Below are 24,832 nucleotides of genomic sequence, written 5' to 3' on the forward strand. Positions count from 1 at the left end.
TGAGACGATCACGCGGATTTTTATCCATGATACGAATCAATTTCTGTCAATATTTAAAATAAAAATGATATTTTTTCCATTATAAGTAATAATTTTTCATGGACTATCTGATTAGGAAATCATCTCACATAAAATTGACTTGTACCGTCTTACATGAGTTTTCATAAAAAAAAACTTTTTTTCAATAAAAACTATAATTTGTAATTAATATTCTGTTCGAAAAATTTTCAAATATTTTACCATTGTAACATCATTATCCCAATTACTTTGCAAGGAAATTTTTTCAAAATATTTTAGGAAAACAGTTAAAAAAAAATTTCTAAAACGAGTGCATTATGTATATGGTCCAATAATCTAGTGAAGTCAAAATCAACAATAGAAAACTCTAGTCGTAGAGTGGTGGTCATACGCACTAATTAAAGCTTTTAACAAAGAATTTATATACTGGCCATTTTTTCCTTTTGCAAGTGGAGATAATATTTTATTTTATACCCATCCTTGACATGACGTCGTACATGAGATTTCGGAGGCTTGAATCGAATTAAAAAAAATCGTCACCCTTAAAATAATATATCATCTTTTTTATTTAAATTTTTTTTCAAAAGGTAACACCATCATCACTCTTTAATTTTTTTTTTCAATTAATAAAAACTCCCTACTATTTTATCAGTTTTTTTCTCTCAATATGTGATCATGTACATTTGGAGTTAAACTAACTCTTTTTGTTCAATTTGTTCATGATATGAGCTTGAATAATTTTCTATTATCATTGTTATTTATCAAATTCTTTGTTAAGGATTTTAGTTTTGGTGATGTATGCTGAACCAGTAGCAGTAAACCTAGATAGACTTAGAAAATAGAATAACGAAGTAGACTGGTAAATAAGACTAGAACAAAACTAGTAGAACAAAAACAGTAGAACATATGAATGTATCAGAACCAGTAGACTTACGATAATAATGTAGAAGCAGTAAGCAAGGTTCAACACAAACCCCCGCCATAACAGGCGGTGTTTTTTTTTTTTTTATTAAAAAAAGCACGGGTCAGCACAATGCATATTATATAGCCGTTCTGATATAATGAGACATCGCATTTAATGCATCGTACTAAGCATTAAATGATCATTTATTGCACATCCTTTTTAGAGAACATAAATCTGATACATATATTCCGTGTTTGAGGGACAATCATTAAAGAGTAAATAAAGCCGTTTATGGACGTTGAAATCAACAGCTATATAAAGCTGATCGGCCACTTTGAGAAGACATACCAAAGAGACGAAAAGAAAAGCTTACAAGAAGCATTCCACTGCTTTCAAGAAAAACACTCAAGTTTCCACTCGAAAAGATACTCTTGTACACACTCATCGATATATCAGATATTTAGGATCAATATTGTGCGTCAATCTTTGTAAACATTTGTGCATGAGTATCAAGATCTGAGAATTGTAAACTTTTGATCGAACAAAGTCGATTAAAAAATTATAGATATACTAGGAGTTTCAATAGGCATGCAGTAGATAAGTCCTGCTGAAATGAGTTTGTACTAGAGAATGTACCAATCAAAGCTTTTAGTGGATACCTTATGAAAATAGAATAAGGAGAGACGTAGAAGGTTTTATCCTTCGAACTTCCATAAATAAATTTGGTGTCACTTTCCTTACCATACTTGAGCTTCAGTAGATGTTCAATAGTCTGTTTCCGCACTAATTTAGTAGGCTTATGTTCTACTTCAATAAACAGGATATGCTAGGACTGTTGCTAATTCTAACTCCTTATAAAATTTGAAGTATTCATTCACCCTTCTAAACACTCCACCGATCCAAACATTCTTTGATAATAATATTGTTTTGTTAATTTTATCGTTCCACTTATGTAAAATTATTATTTAATTTTTCTTCATTATTTTATTATTGTTTTCGCTAAAATATTTATCTCTCTCTCAGTCTGACTCCGATCTAATTATGACACTTCTGTTTGTTACTTTCTCTTCTTTGTTACCCAAAACAAATGTCTTAATATACTTATTATTGATTGTATCTAACAAATAATTTTTAATTCTATCAATTACACTTATAAATTATATAATTTAAAATTTTTAAATGCATTTGTAAATTATTATCTATGTTTCAATGGTATAATTTAGTAATAATTTCCTTTACAAAACTAAGTCAAATTTACAACAAAAGTAACCAATTTATAATTTATTTCTTCAAAATAACGGGATATTTTGTATTCCGTTAAGTAACAATTTATCGTCTTATCAAATATAAACAAAAGGTATAAATAACTTTTTAAAAATTATTATTTTTTGGGCATGATCTAGGAAAAATAAAAATATAAGATGATGAACAAATAATTATATTAATATTCCGTTAATATGAGTTGATCAACTCATGAACTCACTTTATAAGCGAATGTGCTTAAAAAAATAAATAAATAATAGAAGAAGAAAGAATGGTGGTTGAGCACAGAAATAAAAAATTATATTTGAATACACACACTATTCATCTACCAAATTTTCCTAGAACATACCAGACGACGGTGTAATTATTATTGGACAAAAAGTAAAAACCATGAAAGCTATCTTTCCAACCATGAAATGTTACTTTGTCCTCTTACTATAGTTAGCCAATGGTGTTATATCAGGATTTTTTTTAGTGTTGTATATATATTTTTAGGGATAAATTTTGGTATCGTTACCATATCGTATCAAAATTTTCGAATACCAAAAATTTGGTAATTCAGAATTTTTCGGCACAGTAACTTTTGTATATCGAAAATTCGATATTTTTTCTCACTCTTAAGTCTGACCAATCCAAATCATCATAATGAATAAAAATCGAAGTTAATGTTTTTCCAATTGAAATAATAATAAATTTAATCATCTAAAATTTTTTACAAAATCACATTATCATAAGTTATTTTTGTGAGGCAAATCTATTTTTAAGTGTGGTGGCTATATATACTAATTTTTAAGTGTGGTGGCTATATTTTTAAGTTAAGTTATAATGTTATTTTACTCCCAACAAAAATTTAAAAAATAAATGGTGATCGAAAAAAAAATCAAAAAAACAAACGCTAGTGAACAAAATCAAAATTTGAAAATCGCATAGTAAATCAAATTCCAAAATAAGAAAATTTGTGGACCAAAAAATGTATTTTACCTTCAAGTAATGTTCTAAAAAGCGTTGGGTGGTGGGTGGGTGGTCACCCACCACCTAGCACCTAGACACTTAGGTGGTCGTCTAGGCGGGATCTAGACGATTTTTTCTTTTTAGGTTAAATATATGATTATTCTTGTCCGATTTTTTTTAATATTTTTTCAATAATTCGTCTTTATCGAATTCATTCACCTAAGTGTTGTTTTTTTAGTCTAAATATCTAAATATTCTTATTCATCTTAATATTTCTTCAATAATTCCTCTTTATCGAATTCAAACTTGAAACGCATGACATATTTCTCGTCTTTATCCGCTACAAATTGATGGACAAATATGTCAAATAATATTTTTTAAAAAAACTAAAATAAAAAAATTATATATATGTTAATCTAAGCGGCTGCCTAGGCGGATTTTGAGGAGTCTAGGTGGTGATTAGGCGGTCTATATAATCAATTAAATGTAATAACTCCCAAAAACTACAATTGTCTAAAAATCGGGGCGATGGACAACCGCCTAGCGCCTAGGCGATCCTAGGTGCAGTCTTTTAGAACACAGTCTTTAAGTAAGATACTTATAGAAATCACGTTGCCCTTAATCTTGTTATATATGGTTCTTTGTGTGTTGTTGTTGCAGATGATTGGTCTCGAGATTAGTAACTTCGACTCCGGTTTCGAAAATCCAGTTTGAACTAGCTGTAATGGTTTAGTGTTGGCCTCTAATAATTATAAGCAGAGAGATGAACAGATTCTTTATGTCACTAATCCAGTGGCAAAGCAAGTGTCTCAGTCTTCCTCCTTATCCGCATCCGCATGGCTTTCGATGTCATTCGGATTGTGTTTTAGGAGGCTTCCATGGAGTATAAAGTGGTGTTCCAGCATGTTACTAGAACATTAACATTTGGTACGATGAGGCAAATCGTAGTGCTAACCATCGGAGTCGATAAGGTTTGGAGGCATATCGATCTCAAAGGAGTCGATCCCTTATTTCTGGCAAGTACACACGTTGCTTTAGGTTTCATGCATTGGATTGGCGATGGATTATTTTTTTTTACCTTCAATGTAGAGACTGAAACCATTCGCACTTTTCTTCTGCCTCATCGGTCATGGGCAGCAAGCTATCCTTCTTTTCGGCGTCTCGCGACTTTTTTTGGGATGTTTGGGAAATGGACTGTGTTGCCTAGCATTGATTTGGAAGCTCAAAGTTTCCGGTTTGGCAGATTTGTGCTGGTGGAACTCGAATTAATGATCCCCTGTGGTTGGTTAGTAGAGAGGGAGGTGTTGGTTTTCAATGTTGTTTGTCCTAGCATACATATAAGGGACCGTTCTGTTAACCATATTACTAATATATGTATAATTCATCACATCTCATTTCACGTTTTTTTTATCATATTATTTATCCATATATTAACTATTTATTTTACATCAATTAAATCATTAATTATTTATCTCAAATCAATCAAATCATTGAATTCAAATGACTCTATTACCCCTTATAAATAATATAATTTTTATTTTATTTATTGTTAAAAGGACAAAATAGTCATTTAACATTTTTTTATATAAAATGTAATCAATCAAATCAAATAAACCATAATCTATCAATCAAATCCAAAACTATTTTAACTATCATTTTTTATTTATTTTTTATTACATTATATTACTTATCTATATATTACTTATATCATACCTCAAACTAAACGGTGCCTTAATAGTTTATAATCTTAAAATAAGAGAATGTCAGTCCCTTGAGTGGGAGAATACTTATGCCGTATCCTTTTTTCGACCTCACGTCAACACTCTAGTTTGGTTGCCATAGAGACGTGGCCGAATGCCAACTTCTAACCCTTTATCCGCCGGCGGTGAGTCTCGAGTATATTTGACTCTAAACTTTAGGATATAAAAGAATGAACTTTTAGGTCTAAAGTTGTTCTTGGTTGGGTTTTGTGAACCATGACAGATCCAGCTCTAAAAATTTAAGGGTGGACTTGTTTCAAATTAGAGATAAAATACTTTTAAAAAATTGAATGCATTGTTTTGATATTTTGATTGAATAATTTATAGCATCATATTTTATTTTATTTTATTACTTTATTGACGGATTTGAGTGAATTATAAAAAAAACGTGCATATATGTTTTTCAATTTATGGAATGGGAGTATTATTGGATGGTTACCCTTCAATATAAAGTACTCGTGGGCTGTGGCTTAAACTAATCATTTATCCCCAGAATTGGGCTCGCCTGATGTTTAATTAATGACATGATGGAATCATTTGTAAAGGCCCACCAAGTGTTGTTAGGCTCATATAGAGCCCAAACTAGCTTCTTCTGTGAATTGTCTATTGTAAGTTGAGCCATGCGGATCTTTTTCACGCAGGTTTTTGAATATGCTTGCATCAAATGGGATAATAAATAATTCTATCTTTATTTACATATATTTATAACTTTAATAATTTTCATATATAAGATTAAGATTATATATGTATTTAAAACATGTAAACCAACCAAATTTCAGTTGTTTTCATCAACGAGATTAATATTAGCTTGAACTCGTCACTAGTCTCAGTTTGACATCTTCGTTTGTTTTATAATTTTATTTTTTAAAAAATATGGTGACGTTGAATATTGCTGAATAAATTAACATAACATTTCTAAAATTGAAATTTTACCAAGTAAAAATTTAAAACGGCAAATCAACTTAGAGGTAGGTGTCCATTTTGTGACCAACACCTTTAAAGTAGAGAAATGGCAAGAAGGTTGTATTCCCGCCTTCCCTCCTTCTTCAGCGTCTCCAAAACCCAAATCCAAAGCCCCTCTTCAACACCCAAATTTCCTTATTTTACAGATATTACTTCGAGAAATTCACAATGTGTCGGGAGTTCTTGCGCGATGTATCAAGGTTGGCAACTCTTCGCTCGTGTCAAATTATGCAGCAAATGTGTTTGTGATAAATACTCATCGAAGATATCAATGTTTTCCTGATTATTAACTAGCTTGTGATCATAAAATTGAACAGCTAAATGTAACATTTTTTTCCTAGCGTTTTGTTTGTTTGCTATTATTGTTTGGATTGATCAATGGGGCAAATTCTGGTATTTTCTACTACTTACTGTTCTGTGCAGTTTCTTAATGATTGCTTTTTCCGTTTTATGTTTGTCCCTTTTCAGTGTTTCGTTCATATGCTCGCGATCGGCGTTCAAATTATGATCTTTTTGGAGGTAAAATTCCGGGAGCAAAGGAGTTCAGGAAGGAGTGGGCGAAGCAATTAGAGAACGAAGAGGATCATCTCTGGACAGGAAGTGAAGATGAAACTGATACGGAAAGGAATGGCAATAGCCGGCTCCAGAAAGATATAAAAAAGGCAAAGAAACGGGCCAAGTATGGCTCTGATAATATTGATGCTGATGACAGCGACGAGCTGCATGGCTTGTGGTCGGAAAGTGATGAGGAGAAGAACCTTTGGACTGGGGATGAAGGAGATGACAATGATGAACCTACAGAGGCCTTCCCAAATGAGAAAAGCGATGAATACATTGATAAATTATTCGAGTTTGAGGAGAAACCAAAGTATAGAACCCTTGCAGATGCGTTGAAAGATGAGGAGGAGCCAGAAGAGTTGTCCCCTGGAAAGCAAGCTCGAAGACTTGCTGTGCAGAATGCTCTGAAGAAACTTAAGAAGGGTCCTGATGGTCGGTATACTAATGTTTGGGAGGTGATGAGTGATTTGGACATTTTGATTGGAGCCTTTGAGGATATTATTTCTGGACCAGAATATGAGGAGCTTCGGCAAGGTGGTCCAAAGAAATTGAATATTCAGTTTTTCAAGGACATCCAAGCTCGCATGAGGGATCCAAACTATAAGTTCTCACCCGAGTTGAAGTTAAAACCGAAAAACAAGCTAGTTCCCAGAAAGAAATGGCAGAAAGCAGAATCAAGAAGGAGAAAGGCACAAAAGAGATAGAACAGATGTGTTGTTACTGTCCACGACTCCACTGTTATTCGTAAATATCTGGTGTTCGTGTAACTATACTTTATGAGAAGCATGAAAATCATGTCCTATAGGGAGGAATTTATTTGCATTTATTTAATCCATCATGAATATAATACTTATGTTTTATCGAATTTATTTGTTTGCTATCTGGAAAGATTTCTTGGAGTGGTTATCATATTTATCTTCTTTGAACAATGACCGTGTATTGTTACTCACTACAATAATAGTTTTAATCAGTTCATCATTTAGGTTAGATGAAAAAATATCAATTTTCTACCAATACAAAGTTTTGTAGGGTGCTAATAGAGGTTCTATCTTTACAATTTGTCCCAGCTGCCAGACGGGTACATAGTCATAGACTTGTAGCTTTATTATTTTATTCTGAGTTAAGACCTATGAATGTTGATGGAATTAGATAGCTTTAAACTGCAAATGCTGGCATTCCATATTTAAATGTGGACATAATAAATACCTGTACAAATATAATTTCAAAGTTGTAATGAAACCACTTAGAGTTTTAAAGTATTATTGCCTCAATACTGGTCTTGATGAAGTGAGTTGAATGCTTGCATCTTCCTCGACTGATGAACATAGTTATTCTCCATCCTGTTGCTCATGGGACGAGTAGTCTCTAAGTTATTGTACAGCATGGATATTGATGGCTGTGCCATGATACCAGCATCTTTGGGTATGGACGATTGGTAGTTATAACCACAAGGAGAGAAACCTTTGGTAAAACTTTTAGGCCCAGGAAATCCTCCTGGAACGCTAGACATTGTGTAATTCCCAATACTGGTATCCATGGTGCCGATGCCATTGATGTTCCAATCGAAACGACCATCATCCGTATGCATTTTTTCGTTGTGACTGCTGGTTACGTATCTTTCAGACCCGCATTCAACGATATCTTCATCAGATTGAAGAGCTGGAAGGGGCTGGTGGTCTTCAGAGGTATTGAGACTATCGATCAAACTCTGCATTTCGTTCAAGTACACATCTTCAACAAACCAATTATTTGTTTTTTGTGGCCAAATCTCGGCATGCTTTCCAGATTTGACCAATGATTTGATCAATGTTTCAGCATCTACATTTCCCAGCACTGTTACCTTCTGTTCTTCAGCATCTATTTTCACTTCGTACACACCTACACGACCAACACCAAATAGCCAACTACAAGTGAGATTGAAAATATTTTGTTTTACCAAGAAAAGCAGATGCTAGAAAACTTAACAGCAACAGATTGAAAGATAACAAAATGTGAAACTGAGACAACTAAATCATGGGAACTCATCAAGTCACCATACCTTCAACTTTTCGAAGTAGTTTCTTCACTTTCTGCATGCAACCTTGACAATGGATATGAACCTTCAAAACATTTGTCTGTAAAGTAATGATCGAAAAACTCGTTGAGCATAAAATTTCTTCTCTTCCTGAAGAAAACAGTGTTAACTGAAGCAAAATCAAAACAACTAAAAAAAATAAACAGATGAAACAAAGATATATCATATTATACTTTGACCTTTATCCATACAAACTCAATGTTCTTTTCTTGATCATGAGACATTTTCTGGAGTGTGATCCGTTGCTTCGTGTAAATTGAGGAATATTGGTACTATGAAACTGAAATTTCTTGCCTTCTCTAGGTTTTATCTGCTTCGACCGGGAAGTGGTTAAAAGTTTATTTGCAGAAATTCATTGCAGAGATTATCTCCGTGAATCTTTGTTTATATGATACAACAAACACTACTGCTTCTTGGGACACAAGTATAATGAGAGAGTAAATGGGCTCACACACACATATGAGGAACTGAAAACTAAACACACATTTAGCGTGAGTTTAAACTATCATACAAAAAATTCATTGTAAAAATATATTTGAATAATTACTAATTTAAAGATTTGGAGACGATATATATATATATAATATTTACTTTACTAATAATAAATGACATTTAATTTGTTTCTTTTGTTTTTTTTTAATTTCGATATTTCAAACTACAGTTTACTCCTTTGATAAATTTCACAACTATGATATCACTGCTATTTGAATATTAATCAAATTAATTTAAAAAATATTATATAAGCATCGACACACTAGTAGCAATAAGAGAAGGATCCAAGAAATATTAAAGAAAATAAAAAGAATCAAAAGGTATAATTTAATATTATTACATTTCAAAAATAATTATATATAAATATTTTTTTTTTTTAAAAAAGGGCCGAATCAACTGAAATAAAGATTGGGAGCATAAGAGAGGCGTGATTTGACCTTCGATTCCTGGCAGAAGGCAGCATTCTTCATGTGATTATGACTGCCTGCCACTTGATTCTTTGTGAAGACATCTATTTGTACAATTTCGCAGGTAGTGAACTATACTTTATTTGGTCAAAAAAGAAAACAAGATTTGTCATTTTCCCTTTTTAAAAAATAATTTGCGAGCACAAAAGGGTGCGAGAATTCTATATCCAACAAGTTCTTGAAAGAAATCTCTATTCTATGCCTAACAAGTTCTTGAAAGAAATCAAGAGATTCTTATAATGACTTGGATGAAATCAGTTTGATGGTGATTGATAAATGAACATGGACGACCTCGACTTAACCAATCAGAAAGAAAAGATGGCAATCTGAAGAAAATTCCCTACTTTGAATGATTTGATTCACCATGCTTCGTTTTCACTGGCTAGATATACAGAAAACCATCCTAAAACAATGCCTAATCCAAAGCGACTACATACATTTTTTTGGAGGGGAAGATAAATAAAAGTAACTATTTCACATCGACGACTATCAATCAGCTCCAATATCCGTTGAGTTCCATATACACATCTCTAGCTCTAATGCCCCATTTGGATTTAGAAAGCCAAATGGAACTAGCAGGAAATCTGTGGGGGGAGATCCTTCAATCCTACCCGGAAAATTGTTTGTGTATGACTTTAGCCTGAGACAACTATTCCCTCTTTCAGCCACAATATCATATAAATATTGTTCCCTTGATGTGCTCGGGCTTATGCAAGTAATTAAAACTGTATGACCGATGCTATCCACTCCCTTTTTGAGAAGAAAGAGGATACCGTCTTTTTCTGCTTGTAGAACAATGAATGCTTCGTTCTTGTTTAGGGTGACTGGCAAAGGGCTATTATACTGGAAACGTCTTCCTGAATCCCAGTGCTTGCTGCTGAAATGTTCTGATAACTGATTGGATGAGCCAATGAAATGACATTTTTGAATGGGGCAAGTACAGGGGGAGCAAACACAGAAATCTTCATGCTCTTTTCTCTTTGTATAATCCACGATTTCTACACAACCATATATGGTATTTTGGCAGGGTGCTTTGACTGGATCAGTAATTTCAATGTCCATACAGATAGTGTTGCCCTCGTCATTGATGGGCATGTATTCCTGAAGAAACATGGCAATTAACTCTTCATCCCATGAGGAATGCGGCATAAAACAATTCACCAATATAATTATTCTAGTTTTTTTTTTTAAGTTTGCACAAATCAGTCAAAATTAAACTTTTCAAATCGACAAGTCATCAACACATCCCTCAGGGAGATAATCTTTTCCAACAACTTTTACTATACAAATTAAAAAACTCAACTCCTTTTAAGTTCACAGTAGCTGGGAGGTTTCAGAGCTAATCTTGTATAAATCTATGTCAGACGAGAATGGGAGGTGATAGGAGTATGGAAATGGCACAAGTAAACATTCACCATTTTCAACAGGTTTATATCTGGCATCTAGTCTTTCATGGCCAAAACTGATATTGCTTTAATATGTTACAAAAACTGTTACGAACAAGGGAACAATAATTTTATAGTTACACCAAGAAAATCACAATCATCAACTACAAAGAAAACTGTTACTGACAAGGGAAAAATATTTTATAATAACTTATGAACAGAATGGAAATCATCAATTACCTCTGCTGTAATAATTCCCCCGTTGACTTGATCTTCCCCATCCTGCATAGTGAAAAAAAAATACCAAACAAGGTTTAATTAAAAATAGTCAGAAAAAAAAAGCAATCGCCAATGGAACTTTGAATACTTTACAAAAATGTCCAACAGCAAAAATTAAAGCCACGGCCCACAAGCAATTTGAAGAAAATTGAAGTGTAGTGCATACAAAAGGATTTGGGCATTTGGCAATGGCAGATATATCCCTCGTTTGAAGCAAGATTACTGTCCACAAATTATCTCAGCATAAAATTTAGAAAATGATTTGCAGTACATACAAGTCCAAGGAAATTAATACGATCAAATCAGTCAAACAATTGTCAAAAGACCATATCCCAAAAGCATATCATGATAAGTACATGCATCGAAAAGGGGATATGGACTAGATGTAAGCCACTAAAAAGATTGAAAGGGACATCCCGTAATAAACGAGATGAAATCTACTTGAATTATCAGATTTTGGAAAAGGAAAAGAGATCTTGTATCTACAGGCTGCAATAGCACATGACCGGAACTGGGCATGGTAATAGGAACATATTTTTGTCCTTTTGATGCTCAGGCACAAACAATACTAGCCTTTTAGTGCATTCAAAAATCAAAGATAAAGAAAAAAAAATCCATCCTTCTATGATCCTTGTGAATAATCGACTAAGAATCAGATGGAATAGCAGGGAAAGATACGAACTTCTGGCATAATTTACCTGATTTTCATCCTGTTCAAGTAAAGGGAAATGCTCAACCTCTTGTGACATTATAGCTAATGGAACACTGTCATCTTGGTTCCTATACCCGAGAATTCCTGTTCCAAGACCTCTTTCCTTGCAAACAACCTGCAGGAATTGGGTGAAGTTGGTTATCCACTGAAATGCTAAGGGCATCACACCATATATAAAATTACCTCTCCAAAGCCATAACCACCAAGCTCTCGCTCATGCTTCTCTCTCTCACTAATTTCTTCCTCACCCCAGGATGCTAAGCATGGAAAGATTGCAGGGGACAGTTCTGATGGCTCCCCAACAGCAATGCTCTCATAGTAAAAGAGCTGTAAACAAATAAAAATCATACAAGCACATGATCAGTTATGATTAGTTATAATATATTATTATCGTACTTGATACTGTCAAATGCTAGATCATTAGGGGAATGACTTTGCCAAAAATGTGTTAGATCTCACCTGAAGAAATAAAAGACAACCACCAACAGCACGCTGCTTCCCTTGACGGTAACGTGCTACCTCTCGGACTAGCCGATCAAGTAAGAATTTACCCCAGTTATATTGATGGATTACATCCATGTTCGTCAAAAAGTGGAGAAATGATGGGCTAACATCCAGCCTTGCTGTGGGGCACAAAAGAGTGCCTAATACATAAAGTAGAAAAGATCTTTTAAAATCCTCGCCAGCTTCTGGAACTGCCAAACGCTCCTCTAATAGTCGAACAGAAATTCCACGATTTGTGGCATTGTATTTCTTGCGTAACTCAGCAATTAAGTCATCCGGCCCAGAGTTAACCACATCTTTCCCACTGGATGCCATCCCCATCACAAGCTCAACATCCCGAGGAGTTAATGGAATGCGCTCCCCGCAAATCTCCAAGCTGCGTCGGACAGTGTTGAACCGCTCCAATAACCAAAGACACAGACTGCGGCGCAAAGTTCGGCATCTGAGATTAAGGATACTACCAAACCGCATTCCGATTACTGCAGCCTTCTGTTCAGAAGTGAGCCGCTGCAACACATTTAATAATCGACCAGGAGAACACCTAGTGACAAGTTTGGTCTGCATTATATAGATCATATATAATATCACATAGTGGATTCCAGGGCCAAGGTACGATAAATTTCTGAAGATACAAGCGCCGGAAAAAAAAAAGATGCAAATACTTGTCGTCTAGGCTTGGGTGCGCGGGCAGGTGTCGTGTTCAAGTATTTATCCCAAACTTCACGAGCACGGCTAGTGTATTTTTCTTTTTCTTCAGGAGTCATCAGTTTCCATGCATCTGATGCAGCCTTTGTGGCCTGAAACAATCATCAGTTACCGCAACAATTTCAAACATTCTTCCTAGATAATCGAAAAAGATTAAAAAATATAAGATGAATAAAATATGATTACCACTTTCAACCCTGAAGATTCAGGATGGGAAGCAGTGTACTCCTTAATGAATTCACGACTGAAAAATGATATTGGATCATTAGTTTGCTGGGAAAAAATAAAATGGAAATAGAATGACACAAGATACCAGCTCAATTAAACTGAGTGCAATAATACCTAAAATGAACCCAAGAGCATGCTGGCCGAGGTGTTCCATCTTGCTTTTTCTTCCTTTTCCTACTCCCGTCTGACTCATTATGCCCTTGTTCCTTTCTCAATACTGACATTATATCATCTTCACTAGGTACCTTAATTTTAAAAGGCATCTTTGTCATCATACGAGCACTCTCCAGAGAAGCATGGAACAACAAGAATATGAAATCCACATAATCAACAGTTTACAGAACCAACCAGATAAAAAACCAATATGAAACCAAAATGAATGAACTACACATAAATCAAGAACAGAAATTTGTGACCCCACATGGACTAAGAACGCTTTAATCTGTCCATATCTTTCGAGTTGATGAAAGTTTTGAATTTTATGCAACATAAGTTATAAGTTGGGGGAGAAAGCATAAACCAATGCGGCACTAAAATTAATTCACTTCGATAACAAACCAACAGAAGCCAATACACATTGGCTGCAATTTCCAACTTCTCTATATTCTACTTCTAAATTCATTAAATTGCATTGTTTTGTTCCTCAAGGATCAGACAGAGGAAGTGAAAAGCCTTAACCCAATGCAAACATCGCATGCACTTATCGATGACAATGTTTTTCCTGCCCTGGACCAACAAGATGGTGGGGAGCACACAGGAAAGTTTGTGTACAACTGACTCCACTACCCATAGTTTCACATCAATTATTTCTCGGCAAAAATGATTCACTAAAATTGTTAGAAAAATCCATTGTATATAACTCCATAGTCTCCATTCATAATTTCATATTCCCGACATTCCTATATGGCATATGGTACTGCAATGTTTATCATGCAAACTAATGATTCTTCACGAGAAGCAACAGACTCTTTCTTGCTACACATAATAGGTGGAACACCTAAATAGGAGGAAATATTTATTTTATTTTTTAAAATAAATACTCATAGTATCCAATACCATGAATAACAGCTTTGATCGAGTACAATTCAATCTCTGCCAAGACTATTTCATTTCAGAAATAGCACGAATATACAAGAGCCGGCCTTAGAAACTTAATGAGAGGGGCGGCTTAGGTTATGAGAATGCCGAAACTTACAATCTTCCCTCTACGAGCAGCCGCACCTGAGACCGCCACATCGAATTCTAAGTTTCTGACGCATGCAACCACTAAGTAATAATTAAATAAAAAAAACCAAGATTACTAACAGCAAATTTATCGATGTCCAAGTCGCTTAGCTGTTTGCATGTCATATACATAACAAAACTCAGCCATAAAAATTTCGACTTGGCAGAATCTAACAAAACTTCACTCCAGCAAATTAAGTGCAAGTGGTAGACAATGAAATTAAAGACGACGAAGGTTTGAAAAAGAGATACCATAGTAGTCATCGGATTTCGAGGATGAGATCAAGCCTCCAGATAAACGACGGCGAATCCGCGACCTCAGAGGTTTTATCCTTGGAATTCCGGCATTGATCGGGAAAATTTGCCGCGCGCTTTGGTAACCACGGCTGGGCTTTTTGTTTTTGTGCAGTTTAGGGTTGTACCTTTGGGCGTTTGTTCTTTCGCCTCGGGGAGGGGAGGGGTTCTAATCCACTGGTTTAGCCGTTTGCATGTAGGGATGTTCATCGGTCGGTTCGATCTGGTTTTCGGTTTTTTATTTCGATTTTTTTGGTTTTCGGTTTTAAAAATATATAATCCGATATCCGAACCGTTTTAATTCGGTTTGGTTCGGTTTTTTACTAAATCGATTCGGTTATTTCGGTCGGTTATTTCGGTTTTGATATAATTATTTTATTTAATATTATAAATATATTTTAAAATATAATATGTTATCTTTTAAATGATTTTTTTTTGTAAAATATTTAAATTCAAAGTCTAAATGACTTAAATAAACAACAATCAACTAAAAATTATTTAAAATGATTCTTTATTCATTAGTTATCATCTCATAAAATATATAATATAAACAATTATATAAATAAAATTATTAATTTAATAAAATTTCGGTTTTTTCGGTCGGTTCGGTTTTGAGATATATAATCCGAAACCGAACCAAATAAATTTCGATTTTAACATTTATATCCGAATTTCAAATTTCGGTTTTCGGTTCGGTTCGGTTTTTGGTTTTTTCGGTTTGGATTTCCGGTTTTTTCGGTTTTATCCAAAGTTTGAAAACCCCTAGTTGCCTCTCTTTTCACGTGGACATCTGACACGTGTCAAATCTCAGTAATTTTTGTTGGTCTTTTATAAATAAAAAAGAAAAAATTGGAGTTTTGGGGGAAAATAAAATAAAATATGGTAAATTGTCATAAATTGCTTTTATTAGAGACATTTTTTCATTTTTTAAAACAGCCAGCCTCCATTGAAATTACATAATCAATTTTAGCTTTAATTTAAGTAGTTTTTTCGAATTATTAAACTTTTTAATTATGTTAAGTTACAATTATATCCAAATAAAAATTTACAAATATATCCAAATAAATAAAATTCTTCAAATTTTCACGTGTTAATAATTTTTTATCATCAGGCAAAAAAATTCAAAAAAACTTTAGATTTTGGATTTTATTTCTCTCGGATTCTTTTATTAGATAGAAATGGGAAAAAAAATAGCTAATTTTTTATGCCACTATAGTAATTATCACAACTCAATGAAAGAAGATTTAAAACGACGTTGTTTTTACATACTGTTTCCGGCTAAAACCCCAATCTTATTTCTGATCAATATTGAATTTCAGAAGAACAAGAAACCTTGGTAGAGGAGAAATGGAGGTGGGATGTTTAACGTTCGCCGCCGCCTCATCGGCTCTTCCAAGACCCGCCGCCGCTATGGCCGCCTCGCACTGTCGCGGTGCATCTACTATATCTCAATCCACTCGCCGTGTATCCCGAATTAGAACCAACAGCTACTGTGATAATAGTCAAATTACAAGCAGTACAACTGGTAGAAGCAGAGGAAACTTGATTGTGAAAGCCACAAATCATAGTTTTTCCACTAGAAATTTGGATGTCTCGAACTATGCAGCTCCTTCTTGGTTGCCGAGGTTCGAAGAGCTTGACACCACGAATATGCTTCTTCGCCAGAGGATTATCTTCTTGGGCACCCAGGTTTAATTTTTTCCTCTCCTGGTAGAATTTAGTGTTTAAATGAGGTTTAAACTGTATTAATTGTGAGATGTGCAGAGTTCTTCATGTTTTGATTTATCCCTTTTCTTGTTACAGTGATTTGACTTTGAAGAATTTGAATTAATCATTTCCATTTGCTAGCTGTTGTTGTACTCTGGTTACTTGGAATCTGAAATCAGCAGTTGTGTACAGATTCGGGTGTCTACACAAAATTGTTTCTTCCAGTCGATTGTTATGTTTCTGCAGCCAATAATAATGTTAAAATGCCTACATTAAGCACATGATTACGCAAATCCTGTTACCTGTGACAGGTTTTGGCTTAGCCAGTCATGTGCTCGGGGGATTGCTTTTATTTAGATTAATGTGTTGCATTAAGTGATTAATTTAATTCCTTTACAAGAAATGGTTGAAGAGGTCTTAACTTCTTCTGGCTGGAAACTTGATTGATCATGAACAGATAGATGATATGACCGCGGATTTCGTCATTAGTCAGCTACTATTGCTTGATGCAGAAGACCAGCAAAAAGACATCAAATTGTTCATCAATTCACCTGGTGGCTCTGTCACTGCTGGTGAGTCAATAGTGTTGAGCTGAAGTGCCAACCTTATGTGGTTTTCTCGAAGTTTTTGTTTTATGAAATTTGATTTTTAGTGTCTTGTGACACGTAACTCAGGCATCTGTAAACAGCCAACTAAAAACTGTTAACTTCTTCCAATTGCGACAATATTGCTTTTGAATGGCACATGTTGAGTTTATCATTCCTATCAGTGTCGTTCTTTTACGTTAAGTACTGTGTCTATAACTGCCTCATCTCCTCCTAGCAGCAGCAGTACTTGACACGAAAATTGTGTCGTCGTAATTGTTTATCTGCATTTATTAATTAATAATATCGTAGAATGTGTAAATTTGTTATCTTCTCTGCAGTATGGGAAACACAAATCAGTCTTTCACAAATATCAGACTTTTCATTATGTTCGTGTTGAAGCAAACTCAATTTTATAGGATCTGTATGATGCCTTACAATTCTTTTATGCACAGTTGAGTTGTACTAATCTGCACTCCAAGATCTAGTTATGATTTATCATTCATGGAGGTATATTTCTGTGGCATTAGCTTCCAAATTTTTAAATCTCTCCTTTAAATTGAATTGAGTAGGGATGGGTATATATGATGCCATGAAATTGTGCAAGGCCGATGTATCTACCATCAATATGGGGCTTGCGGCATCCATGGGTGCCTTTCTCCTTGCCTCTGGTACAAAGGGGAAGAGGTTCTGCATGCCTAATGCAAGAGTAATGATCCATCAACCACTAGGAACAGCTGGAGGCAAAGTATGTTCTTATTTCATCCTGTATGAGGCTTATAAAACCTTTCCTATTTTAGTTTGACCATTGTCATGATTTCTTCAAGAGTGTGAACTGAAGTTTCTACTCAGTTCTGATTTCTTGATTATCGGTATCCCTATGTCACCGAGGCTTTCATGATTACTGGCTTCATCATTCTAGATACAAGTTATTTTTTACCTTTATCCTTTTCTATGTTTGACTCTATAAAACACACACACCTACTGCTCTGAAAGTTCTATATTTTTTTCAGGTTTGTGTTGCATATTTGTGCACTGAATCACAATTTGCAATTATAATTATATTTATATTCCATCTTTTGTTGTAAACTTGCAGTGCATATTTTATGTGCTTATTCTACGGACTACGAGCAACTAATACTTTTTTATTTGTATGTGTCTCAAGTCCCATGAAGGATTTCTGCTCAAAAAAAATGATTGGTGTGTAATGGCTAAACTAGATAATTTTTTTCATAACTGAGCGTGAGCTTTGAAAAGTTTTAAGAATCTCTCTCCTGAACTTCCTGAACGTGTATTGTCTCACTATGTAATATTTCTATTTGTACTAGGGGTAGAGCTATGTAATATCATTAGATGATATGTCACCTTGGGTGTTGGAGCTTTCTTGGAATGTCCAGTTAGTTTTTTACGAAGAAGCATGAAGGTGAATCTTTTTACTTTGTTATTAATCCAGGCAACGGAGATGAGCATACGCATCAGAGAGATGGCTTACCACAAAATTAAGCTGAACAAGATACTTTCAAGAGCAACAGGGAAGCCTGAACAACAGGTTGGCTTATTCATATTAATTATTACACCACCATCCAGTATTTCTTTTGTTCTTGGTCAAATTTCTGTCTTGTTGCACTTGGATGATGAATTTGATTTGGAAGAAGATATTTGATTTGTGGATGAATTTGAATGTGTATTTGAAATCCACCACAACGATTATTGAAATTGTATAACTTGAAATGAAGTAGATTTGAAATTCAATTCATTCTTGTTTTTCCAAGCAAGGAATTTTAACTCTGTGAATCTCAAATCCATTAATCCAAGCACAATCTGAGAAAAATGCCTTCTGATTATTTTCTCTGAGGCTTACCCTTTTTTATCCTCCCTTTTCCGGGCTTTAGATTGAACAAGATACAGATCGTGACAATTTTATGAATGCCTGGGAAGCGAAAGAGTATGGGCTGGTCGATGAAGTGATCGATGATGGGAAGCCAGGACTAGTTGCCCCCATTGCCGATGCTTCACCTCCTCCAAAAACCCGTGTGTGGGGTCCTTGGAAAATCGAAGGTAGCAGGAAAGGCAAAAAGAATTTACCCTCGGAGGAAAATCTTTTAAAAAACGGATACGCTGGTGGACAAGGCAATGATGATGATAGAGGCACAGAACAGAAAAAGGAAGAAACTACCCCTATATGACGCATGCTGCAAATAATCAATCGCTTGTGTACACTTTTAGACTCGCATAATTCTGCTTTCTAATTCTGACACAGTTTTGCTGATTAGTAGCCATTGTTGGCACAAGATGCATGCATGAATAATAAATTTTACATAAAATATATTGTATGTGAAAATTTTAGATGAAGTGCTACTCTAATTTCAAGAATTTTGATTTACTGTTATATGAAAGTTAATTGTAATGGGGATCTGTTATTATTTAATAATGCTTACAAGCTTCCAAAAAAAATAATAATAATGCTTACAATATATCAAACATCTTGTGATATTATTATTATTATCCTCTGTATTAAACATGATCATAGCACTGGTCCGACGTATAACTTTTTGTTATTTACCAATATTACCTCTATTCATTTTGACGATTGTAATTTATCTGAAAAATTTATAATTATTATTTTACCTAGAATAATCAAAGAAAAAATTCTAACACAGAAAAATATATAAAACTGGTGAAAATTAACGACGTGATGGGTAATGATACGATTTAATAGAATTTCTACCTTCCCAAATTCCCAAATTGGGACGTAGAACCCTAAAATGGCACAAATGTCAAGTCCAAATTCATATATTTCAACCTTACAATTCTCTCTTTTATGCCCACCGCTCCGGGTAAATTTGGTCGTAAAGCAACTTCCGCGGAGGAAATCGTCTGTCCGGTGTTCGGGAAACCAAATTCAGACTCTACGAACTTGCAAGAATTGCAAAACCCGGTTCGATCCATTGCTCAATCACCCCCGGGCATGCCGTTATCACTCTTCTCATTTTGGAGGTACCAATTTTCACCTTTGACCTTTTCCCATCTCAGATGAGCTATCATTCTCTCGCTATCTGTTGTTAGTTATACTGTACTTTGATTTTTTATTTTTTCCCTGAAAAAAGGAACGATGATTAACTGTCACGATTGACTCTATGCCATTGATGTAGTTAATGCTCTCGTTTTCGGAAAATTCAATGTTGGTTCGCATACTGTGATTCCACTGATTCTCTATTAGTAATTTGGAGATCATTGAGCCTTTAGTTTCGAATAGAGTATCGAAATTATTAGCCTGTTTCTTCCCTCAACATGTTCTGTCATTTAATGTATATGGGTTTGTATGTGTCCCAGCTCAGATTAAAGTAATAAAATTTTGTAGTTTATCTTGACTAGCCCACTGATGATGCTTTTACCCTGCTAAAGGCCTTGGCTTTAAGCATTTTGCGGTGTTCAATCTTATGGTTTTTTTATCCACCCCCATATACTCCTTGTGACTCGAACCTAAAATACATATCCTGAAAAACGAACGGCTCTATCAATAAGCTGTTCCGTTTACTTGTTCTTTTATGAATTTTCCCTTGTAGTGGATGCAAGGTAATTGGTTCCTTTTATTGTTGCAAAGTTTTCCTTTGTTTTCTCATGTGGTTCCTCGGTGGTGGAGAAAGGGTTTCACCACCTTATGCTTAGAAATTCGTTAGTTGCTTAGTTTGTCTGCTAAATCAAATTCCTGACTCCCTCCCTCCGCATTCTCCTACTTGGCAGGAGAAACAAAAAGAAAGTTTGAGAGTGTTTATACCGGCGGGACAATGGACACCCCCGACTCAGGTAAAGTTTTCCAATACTGGCATTGCTGTGGATCTGAAGATCCCTTTGATCCTGGATGCACAGCAGCACCTCATGCTTCTTACGATGATTGATATGACCAGAAAACGTTGAATCCTATATATTTGGCGATTCTTTGTTTTGCATGCGGCAACTAAAATTACTTGCATGTGTTGCTGTAACCTGTGTCCCTGAAAATATAAAAGCATTTTTAAGCTGCCTTCACACTGTTTTTGGGGTTTTCTTTTTCATCTTGGTATCAAGAGTTGGCATGGCTTCGTAGATTAGTTACCCAGGGTGATTTCATTGTTGATATGATAAAAAAAATTCTGAAATGTGCAACATGGATTTGTACTAAGAACAATGAAAATCTTGAACAGACTCTTGATGCGGCTGTAGTATTTCTCCATATCCATTCTTTTAAACAAAAAATAGTAATAAAACAAAGGTTGTGTCTCATGAACCATGAAAAGTGCTACGACTACTATTAGAAATACTTGAAAAAATGTAATTCATGCCAAAGATGATAACAACAAGAGTACTTTGAAACGCCTCTATTGATCCATGTGCATTTTTTTATGTCCGGAGATCACGTCCAAATGTGCCTCATGTGTAAGAATAAATGTGGCCTATGAGATGTTAACATTCATATATTATTCTAAGGTTGTATCTAATGGTAGCTTCGACGATATAGTGGAGATATTGCCCCTCAGTGTTAATCCAATAACTTGCATAGTTACATAGAGCCAAATCAACTTTTACAGGTGATCCCACTTGTTAGTCACAAGTAAAAATAAAATAAAATAAACTTGGCTCGACATGAACCCTTGGATTAAAAATTAGGCATTACCCCCACTCAAGGCTCTAGCGTGGAATAAATCAAACTCAATGATCTTTATTTATTTGTTCGTGTGAGATCCCAAAAAAAAAAAGTTTATAAACCTCAAAGTTCAAACGTAAGAAAATTTTATGAAGGAAAAATTGAAAAATATTTCTTAGAATCAATTTCGAATACTATTTAAATGTGGATTGAGTCTCTACACTTGAGACAATATGCAGGATATGGTGAACTTGACCGACAAGTTTGAGCCCATTTCCTCTATGCTATTATTTCATCATTAGCTAAAAATTTCCAAACCATATAATTTTCTACAAACACAAAATTTTTTGTAAGACTATTTGATCTCGGACTCGACCCACTAAAAAAAGTACTATTTTTATTAAATATATAGATCGGGTTTGTCCGTCAATTAAATCGTCTTATAAGAGATATACTCTTCTACAAAGACACACGCTTCTAACTTGAAAATCTGCATTTTTATGACGAGTTAAATCAATTACTTGTTCGTTTTGCCCATCTTTCTATGAACGATTTTTACAATATCAATTATGTCATCTCGATGGAGAATGTTTTTCAATAGTCTAATTGTTACTATCCATTTCTCCAAATGAGTTGATATTCCGTGTTCCAACAGCCAATAAGTTATTTTTAATGGATAATATTCATTGTAGAGATTTAACCATGCATGTGGCATCATTGATGTAGGGACTAGGGTCTTGTAAAAAAATCAACTGTTAAGCATAAGGGTTTCTTGCGAGGATACTCAAAGCAATGAAGAGAAATTAAATTACATGTATATTGTATGGCCCCTAATTGATTTTAGTAGTACATATAAATTTTGAATTATTTTAAAATTTGCAATTATCGAACATCTCAAGCTCCTACTGGGGTTAATTCAATGTTACTTTAAGGCATTGTTGTAAGAATGGGGGTCGAATCGAATCTTGTATTATATATATTGTGCGACTTGCTTTCGAAAAAATATATATATATTGTGCGACTCCCAAGTCCCAAGTCCCATCTCTCCAGCTCCTTTATGGTCATCTGATATGGGGTGGGACTTGTAACAAAAATAATGACGGCCATTGATAGCCATAATCCAAAGAACAAAAATATAAGAACTCGTGTGAAGACTATTTCATAAATCAATTTTATAATATGGATTTTTGATTCAACTCGACAAAAAAAAAGTATTATTTTTATGATAAAATATTACTTTTTATTACAAATACAGATTGGATAGATCCATCTCACGGATATAAATCTGTGAAATCGTCTGACAAAAGACTTACTCATAAAAGCAAGGCATAAATTTTTGTATTATCTCTTCGAAAGCGTCATCTACGCCATCTACGTCATGTTCTGATATGGGGCGTGATATATATAAAGGGAAAAAACAAACCATGTATAAATATATCTCAAATACAATTTTATTTTATTTTTATTTTCAAAATAACATCTTATTTTTATAACAATTCTTTTTTTCTTTTTAGAGTATATTTTGAGACCATTTTCTTTCAAGAAAATTTTGAGACCAATTTTAAATATGGCACTTTGTTGCTAATTTCAGTTAACGGTTACGTTTGTTTAGCTGATTTCATATATCTAGTATGCAAATTTGGCTCATATAGCGAAGAATTATGACGATATAAATTATTTGTGGACGATAATTGTTTCAAGCCAATAATGTAGCTAAATGCTTCACGCAAATTCCTTGCTGCTGCTTAGGGCTTGTTCCTAACTTTTTCCCTCTCTTGTTACATAGGCAAAACTTGCTTCAAAGTAACTTCACTCAAACCCCCATACTTTCTCTTCAAACCCTTCTCAAGTATAATTTTTTTTTAAAAAAAAACATCTCGAGAAAAAGAAAAATATAAAATTGAATCCTAGTATAGAATTCACTTATGACGATGTACCATTTTTTTTTCAAAAACAAATTGAGTCTTTTTTCCGTCCAAGAATGAAACTGATCGAAACATGCACACTTTTGCTTTATGCCGACGCATTTAAAATGAAAAATTATGATATAAATAAGCGCATACACCCTTTCTTTATCATGAAGAAAACATAGCAAAAGAAAACAAATTAAATCTCTTAATCCCATATAATTCAAGGTGAAAATTTCTCATAAAAAAAATGGAGTCTACTTTCTCATCATCTTCCCTAAATTTACCCCACAAACAACCCCTTTTCTTTTATCCCTCCAACCAAAGAACAAAAAGATCACTTGTCCCAAAAAAAATTGCCAATGCAAAGCAAGGCGAGAGTGAGGATAGCGGTGAGGGGAAATCGTCCGTCGACGAAAATATGATCGTCCTCCGAATGCGGATCAAGAGAATGAAAGCCTCGGAGGTCGCTGCTAGTAAAGAAAGGGTGACACAATCTCCTTCATCAGATTCAAAAGAATATGATCAGAAGAAATTATTCGCGCGTCGCCAAGAAAACGTTTACGAAACAATGGAACTTTTGCAGTCGTATTTGTTGAAAACCAAGCCAAGTGTGGCTTTGGGAATGCTAGCACTGTTTGCCATGTGTGTCCCTTTGTCGAGCCCGGTAGCCGTGGATAATGTGTTGAAGGTGGTAAGAGGGTTGCTTGCTGGCTGTCATGTGTGTATAGATATTCATTTTTAGAGTATAATTTGATGTGTTGAACTGAATTTTTTTTTAGGATACAACATACATGTAATTAATGCATGAATAAGGGGACCTTAAATTCTGTGAGATTATAGGTTTTGTCAAGAAAATAAAGAGTTATCTATGTACCTCGAAGGTATTATTATTTCATCAGTTGAAATACAAAAGGATTGTTAAGAGAAGGAAAACATAGTGGAATTGGGTGCGGTAAGCTGGCTCAACTGGTTTTTTTTCCCCCTTCTGAATTAGTTAAATTTGGGTGTAATCCGTTATTATTTTATTCAATTTCAGTAATTTCCCTTTTAGTATCGATATCTCCGTATATTATCAATATGTCCGGCATGATGTCAATAATTAGGTGAAAAAGAGGGTACGATATAAAAATGACGAAAATGTAATCGTATAATTCAACGATAATTCCTTATATAGTTCTCAATTTTATTATAGATTTTTTTTTTTTTTGATCGGATGGGATTTTTGT

General features: G+C 34.3%; 5 protein-coding genes across 9 annotated transcripts; 3 read left to right on the top strand and 2 right to left on the bottom strand.

Annotated features, from left to right (window-relative positions):
* Positions 1-5,839: 5,839 nt before the first annotated feature.
* On the top strand, positions 5,840-7,291 carry LOC140867017 (uncharacterized). The gene is made up of 2 exons (XM_073272083.1): positions 5,840-6,059; positions 6,328-7,291. The coding sequence occupies exons 1-2, from the start codon at positions 5,906-5,908 to the stop codon at positions 7,119-7,121; spliced, it is 948 nt and encodes a 315-aa protein (XP_073128184.1). The 5' UTR covers positions 5,840-5,905; the 3' UTR covers positions 7,122-7,291.
* Positions 7,292-7,448: 157 nt separating this feature from the next.
* Positions 7,449-8,887, bottom strand: LOC140867474 (uncharacterized). Of its 5 annotated transcripts, none has more exons than XR_012145152.1 (3): positions 8,456-8,887; positions 7,624-8,295; positions 7,449-7,544 (listed from the first exon to the last, which is right to left on the bottom strand). XR_012145152.1 is itself a non-coding variant. In XM_073272549.1 (3 exons), the coding sequence occupies exons 1-3, from the start codon at positions 8,713-8,715 to the stop codon at positions 7,685-7,687; spliced, it is 732 nt and encodes a 243-aa protein (XP_073128650.1). In that variant the 5' UTR covers positions 8,716-8,887; the 3' UTR covers positions 7,590-7,684. The 5 variants fall into 5 exon arrangements, 4 of the variants coding, with proteins under 4 accessions (XP_073128650.1, XP_073128649.1, XP_073128648.1 ...); XM_073272549.1 differs by lacking the exon at positions 7,449-7,544 and having other exon boundaries at positions 7,590-8,295; positions 8,456-8,531; positions 8,671-8,887; XM_073272548.1 differs by lacking the exon at positions 7,449-7,544 and having other exon boundaries at positions 7,590-8,295; positions 8,456-8,581; positions 8,671-8,887.
* An 828-nt stretch (positions 8,888-9,715) lies between these two features.
* On the bottom strand, positions 9,716-14,953 carry LOC140865097 (uncharacterized). The gene is made up of 9 exons (XM_073269604.1): positions 14,740-14,953; positions 13,378-13,508; positions 13,222-13,279; positions 12,993-13,127; positions 12,286-12,888; positions 12,010-12,153; positions 11,813-11,941; positions 11,076-11,117; positions 9,716-10,551 (listed from the first exon to the last, which is right to left on the bottom strand). The coding sequence occupies exons 1-9, from the start codon at positions 14,749-14,751 to the stop codon at positions 9,940-9,942; spliced, it is 1,866 nt and encodes a 621-aa protein (XP_073125705.1). The 5' UTR covers positions 14,752-14,953; the 3' UTR covers positions 9,716-9,939.
* A 1,087-nt stretch (positions 14,954-16,040) lies between these two features.
* Positions 16,041-19,424, top strand: LOC140864465 (ATP-dependent Clp protease proteolytic subunit 3, chloroplastic). Its single transcript, XM_073268664.1, has 5 exons — positions 16,041-16,470; positions 16,946-17,060; positions 17,645-17,820; positions 18,526-18,621; positions 18,965-19,424. Exons 1-5 carry the CDS (start codon positions 16,129-16,131, stop codon positions 19,256-19,258), a joined length of 1,023 nt encoding a protein of 340 aa, XP_073124765.1. The 5' UTR covers positions 16,041-16,128; the 3' UTR covers positions 19,259-19,424.
* Positions 19,425-19,788: 364 nt separating this feature from the next.
* On the top strand, positions 19,789-21,324 carry LOC140867249 (uncharacterized). Its single transcript, XM_073272326.1, has 2 exons — positions 19,789-20,069; positions 20,817-21,324. Exons 1-2 carry the CDS (start codon positions 19,838-19,840, stop codon positions 20,969-20,971), a joined length of 387 nt encoding a protein of 128 aa, XP_073128427.1. The 5' UTR covers positions 19,789-19,837; the 3' UTR covers positions 20,972-21,324.
* The last annotated feature ends 3,508 nt before the right edge of the window (positions 21,325-24,832 follow it).

The sequence above is a fragment of the Henckelia pumila genome, chromosome 4 (assembly GCF_033568475.1).
Source record: "Henckelia pumila isolate YLH828 chromosome 4, ASM3356847v2, whole genome shotgun sequence".
Lineage (NCBI taxonomy): Eukaryota > Viridiplantae > Streptophyta > Magnoliopsida > Lamiales > Gesneriaceae > Henckelia > Henckelia pumila.

Coding starts and splice junctions, on each gene's coding strand:
- LOC140864465 (XM_073268664.1), top strand. CDS start 16,129: ATGGAGGTGGGATGTTTAACGTTCGCCGCCGCCTCATCGGCTCTTCCA. Junction 17,061..17,644: donor TGGTGGCTCTGTCACTGCTG/GTGAGTCAATAG, acceptor TGAATTGAGTAG/GGATGGGTATATATGATGCC. Junction 17,821..18,525: donor TAGGAACAGCTGGAGGCAAA/GTATGTTCTTAT, acceptor TTATTAATCCAG/GCAACGGAGATGAGCATACG.
- LOC140867017 (XM_073272083.1), top strand. CDS start 5,906: ATGGCAAGAAGGTTGTATTCCCGCCTTCCCTCCTTCTTCAGCGTCTCC. Junction 6,060..6,327: donor TTCTTGCGCGATGTATCAAG/GTTGGCAACTCT, acceptor GTCCCTTTTCAG/TGTTTCGTTCATATGCTCGC.
- LOC140867249 (XM_073272326.1), top strand. CDS start 19,838: ATGGCACAAATGTCAAGTCCAAATTCATATATTTCAACCTTACAATTC. Junction 20,070..20,816: donor TCACTCTTCTCATTTTGGAG/GTACCAATTTTC, acceptor CCTACTTGGCAG/GAGAAACAAAAAGAAAGTTT.
- LOC140867474 (XM_073272546.1), bottom strand. CDS start 8,657: ATGATATATCTTTGTTTCATCTGTTTATTTTTTTTAGTTGTTTTGATT. Junction 8,296..8,455: donor ACTACTTCGAAAAGTTGAAG/GTATGGTGACTT, acceptor TTGGTCGTGTAG/GTGTGTACGAAGTGAAAATA.
- LOC140865097 (XM_073269604.1), bottom strand. Junction 11,942..12,009: donor GTGGTTATGGCTTTGGAGAG/GTAATTTTATAT, acceptor CAATTCCTGCAG/GTTGTTTGCAAGGAAAGAGG. Junction 10,552..11,075: donor GGGGAATTATTACAGCAGAG/GTAATTGATGAT, acceptor ATGTTTCTTCAG/GAATACATGCCCATCAATGA.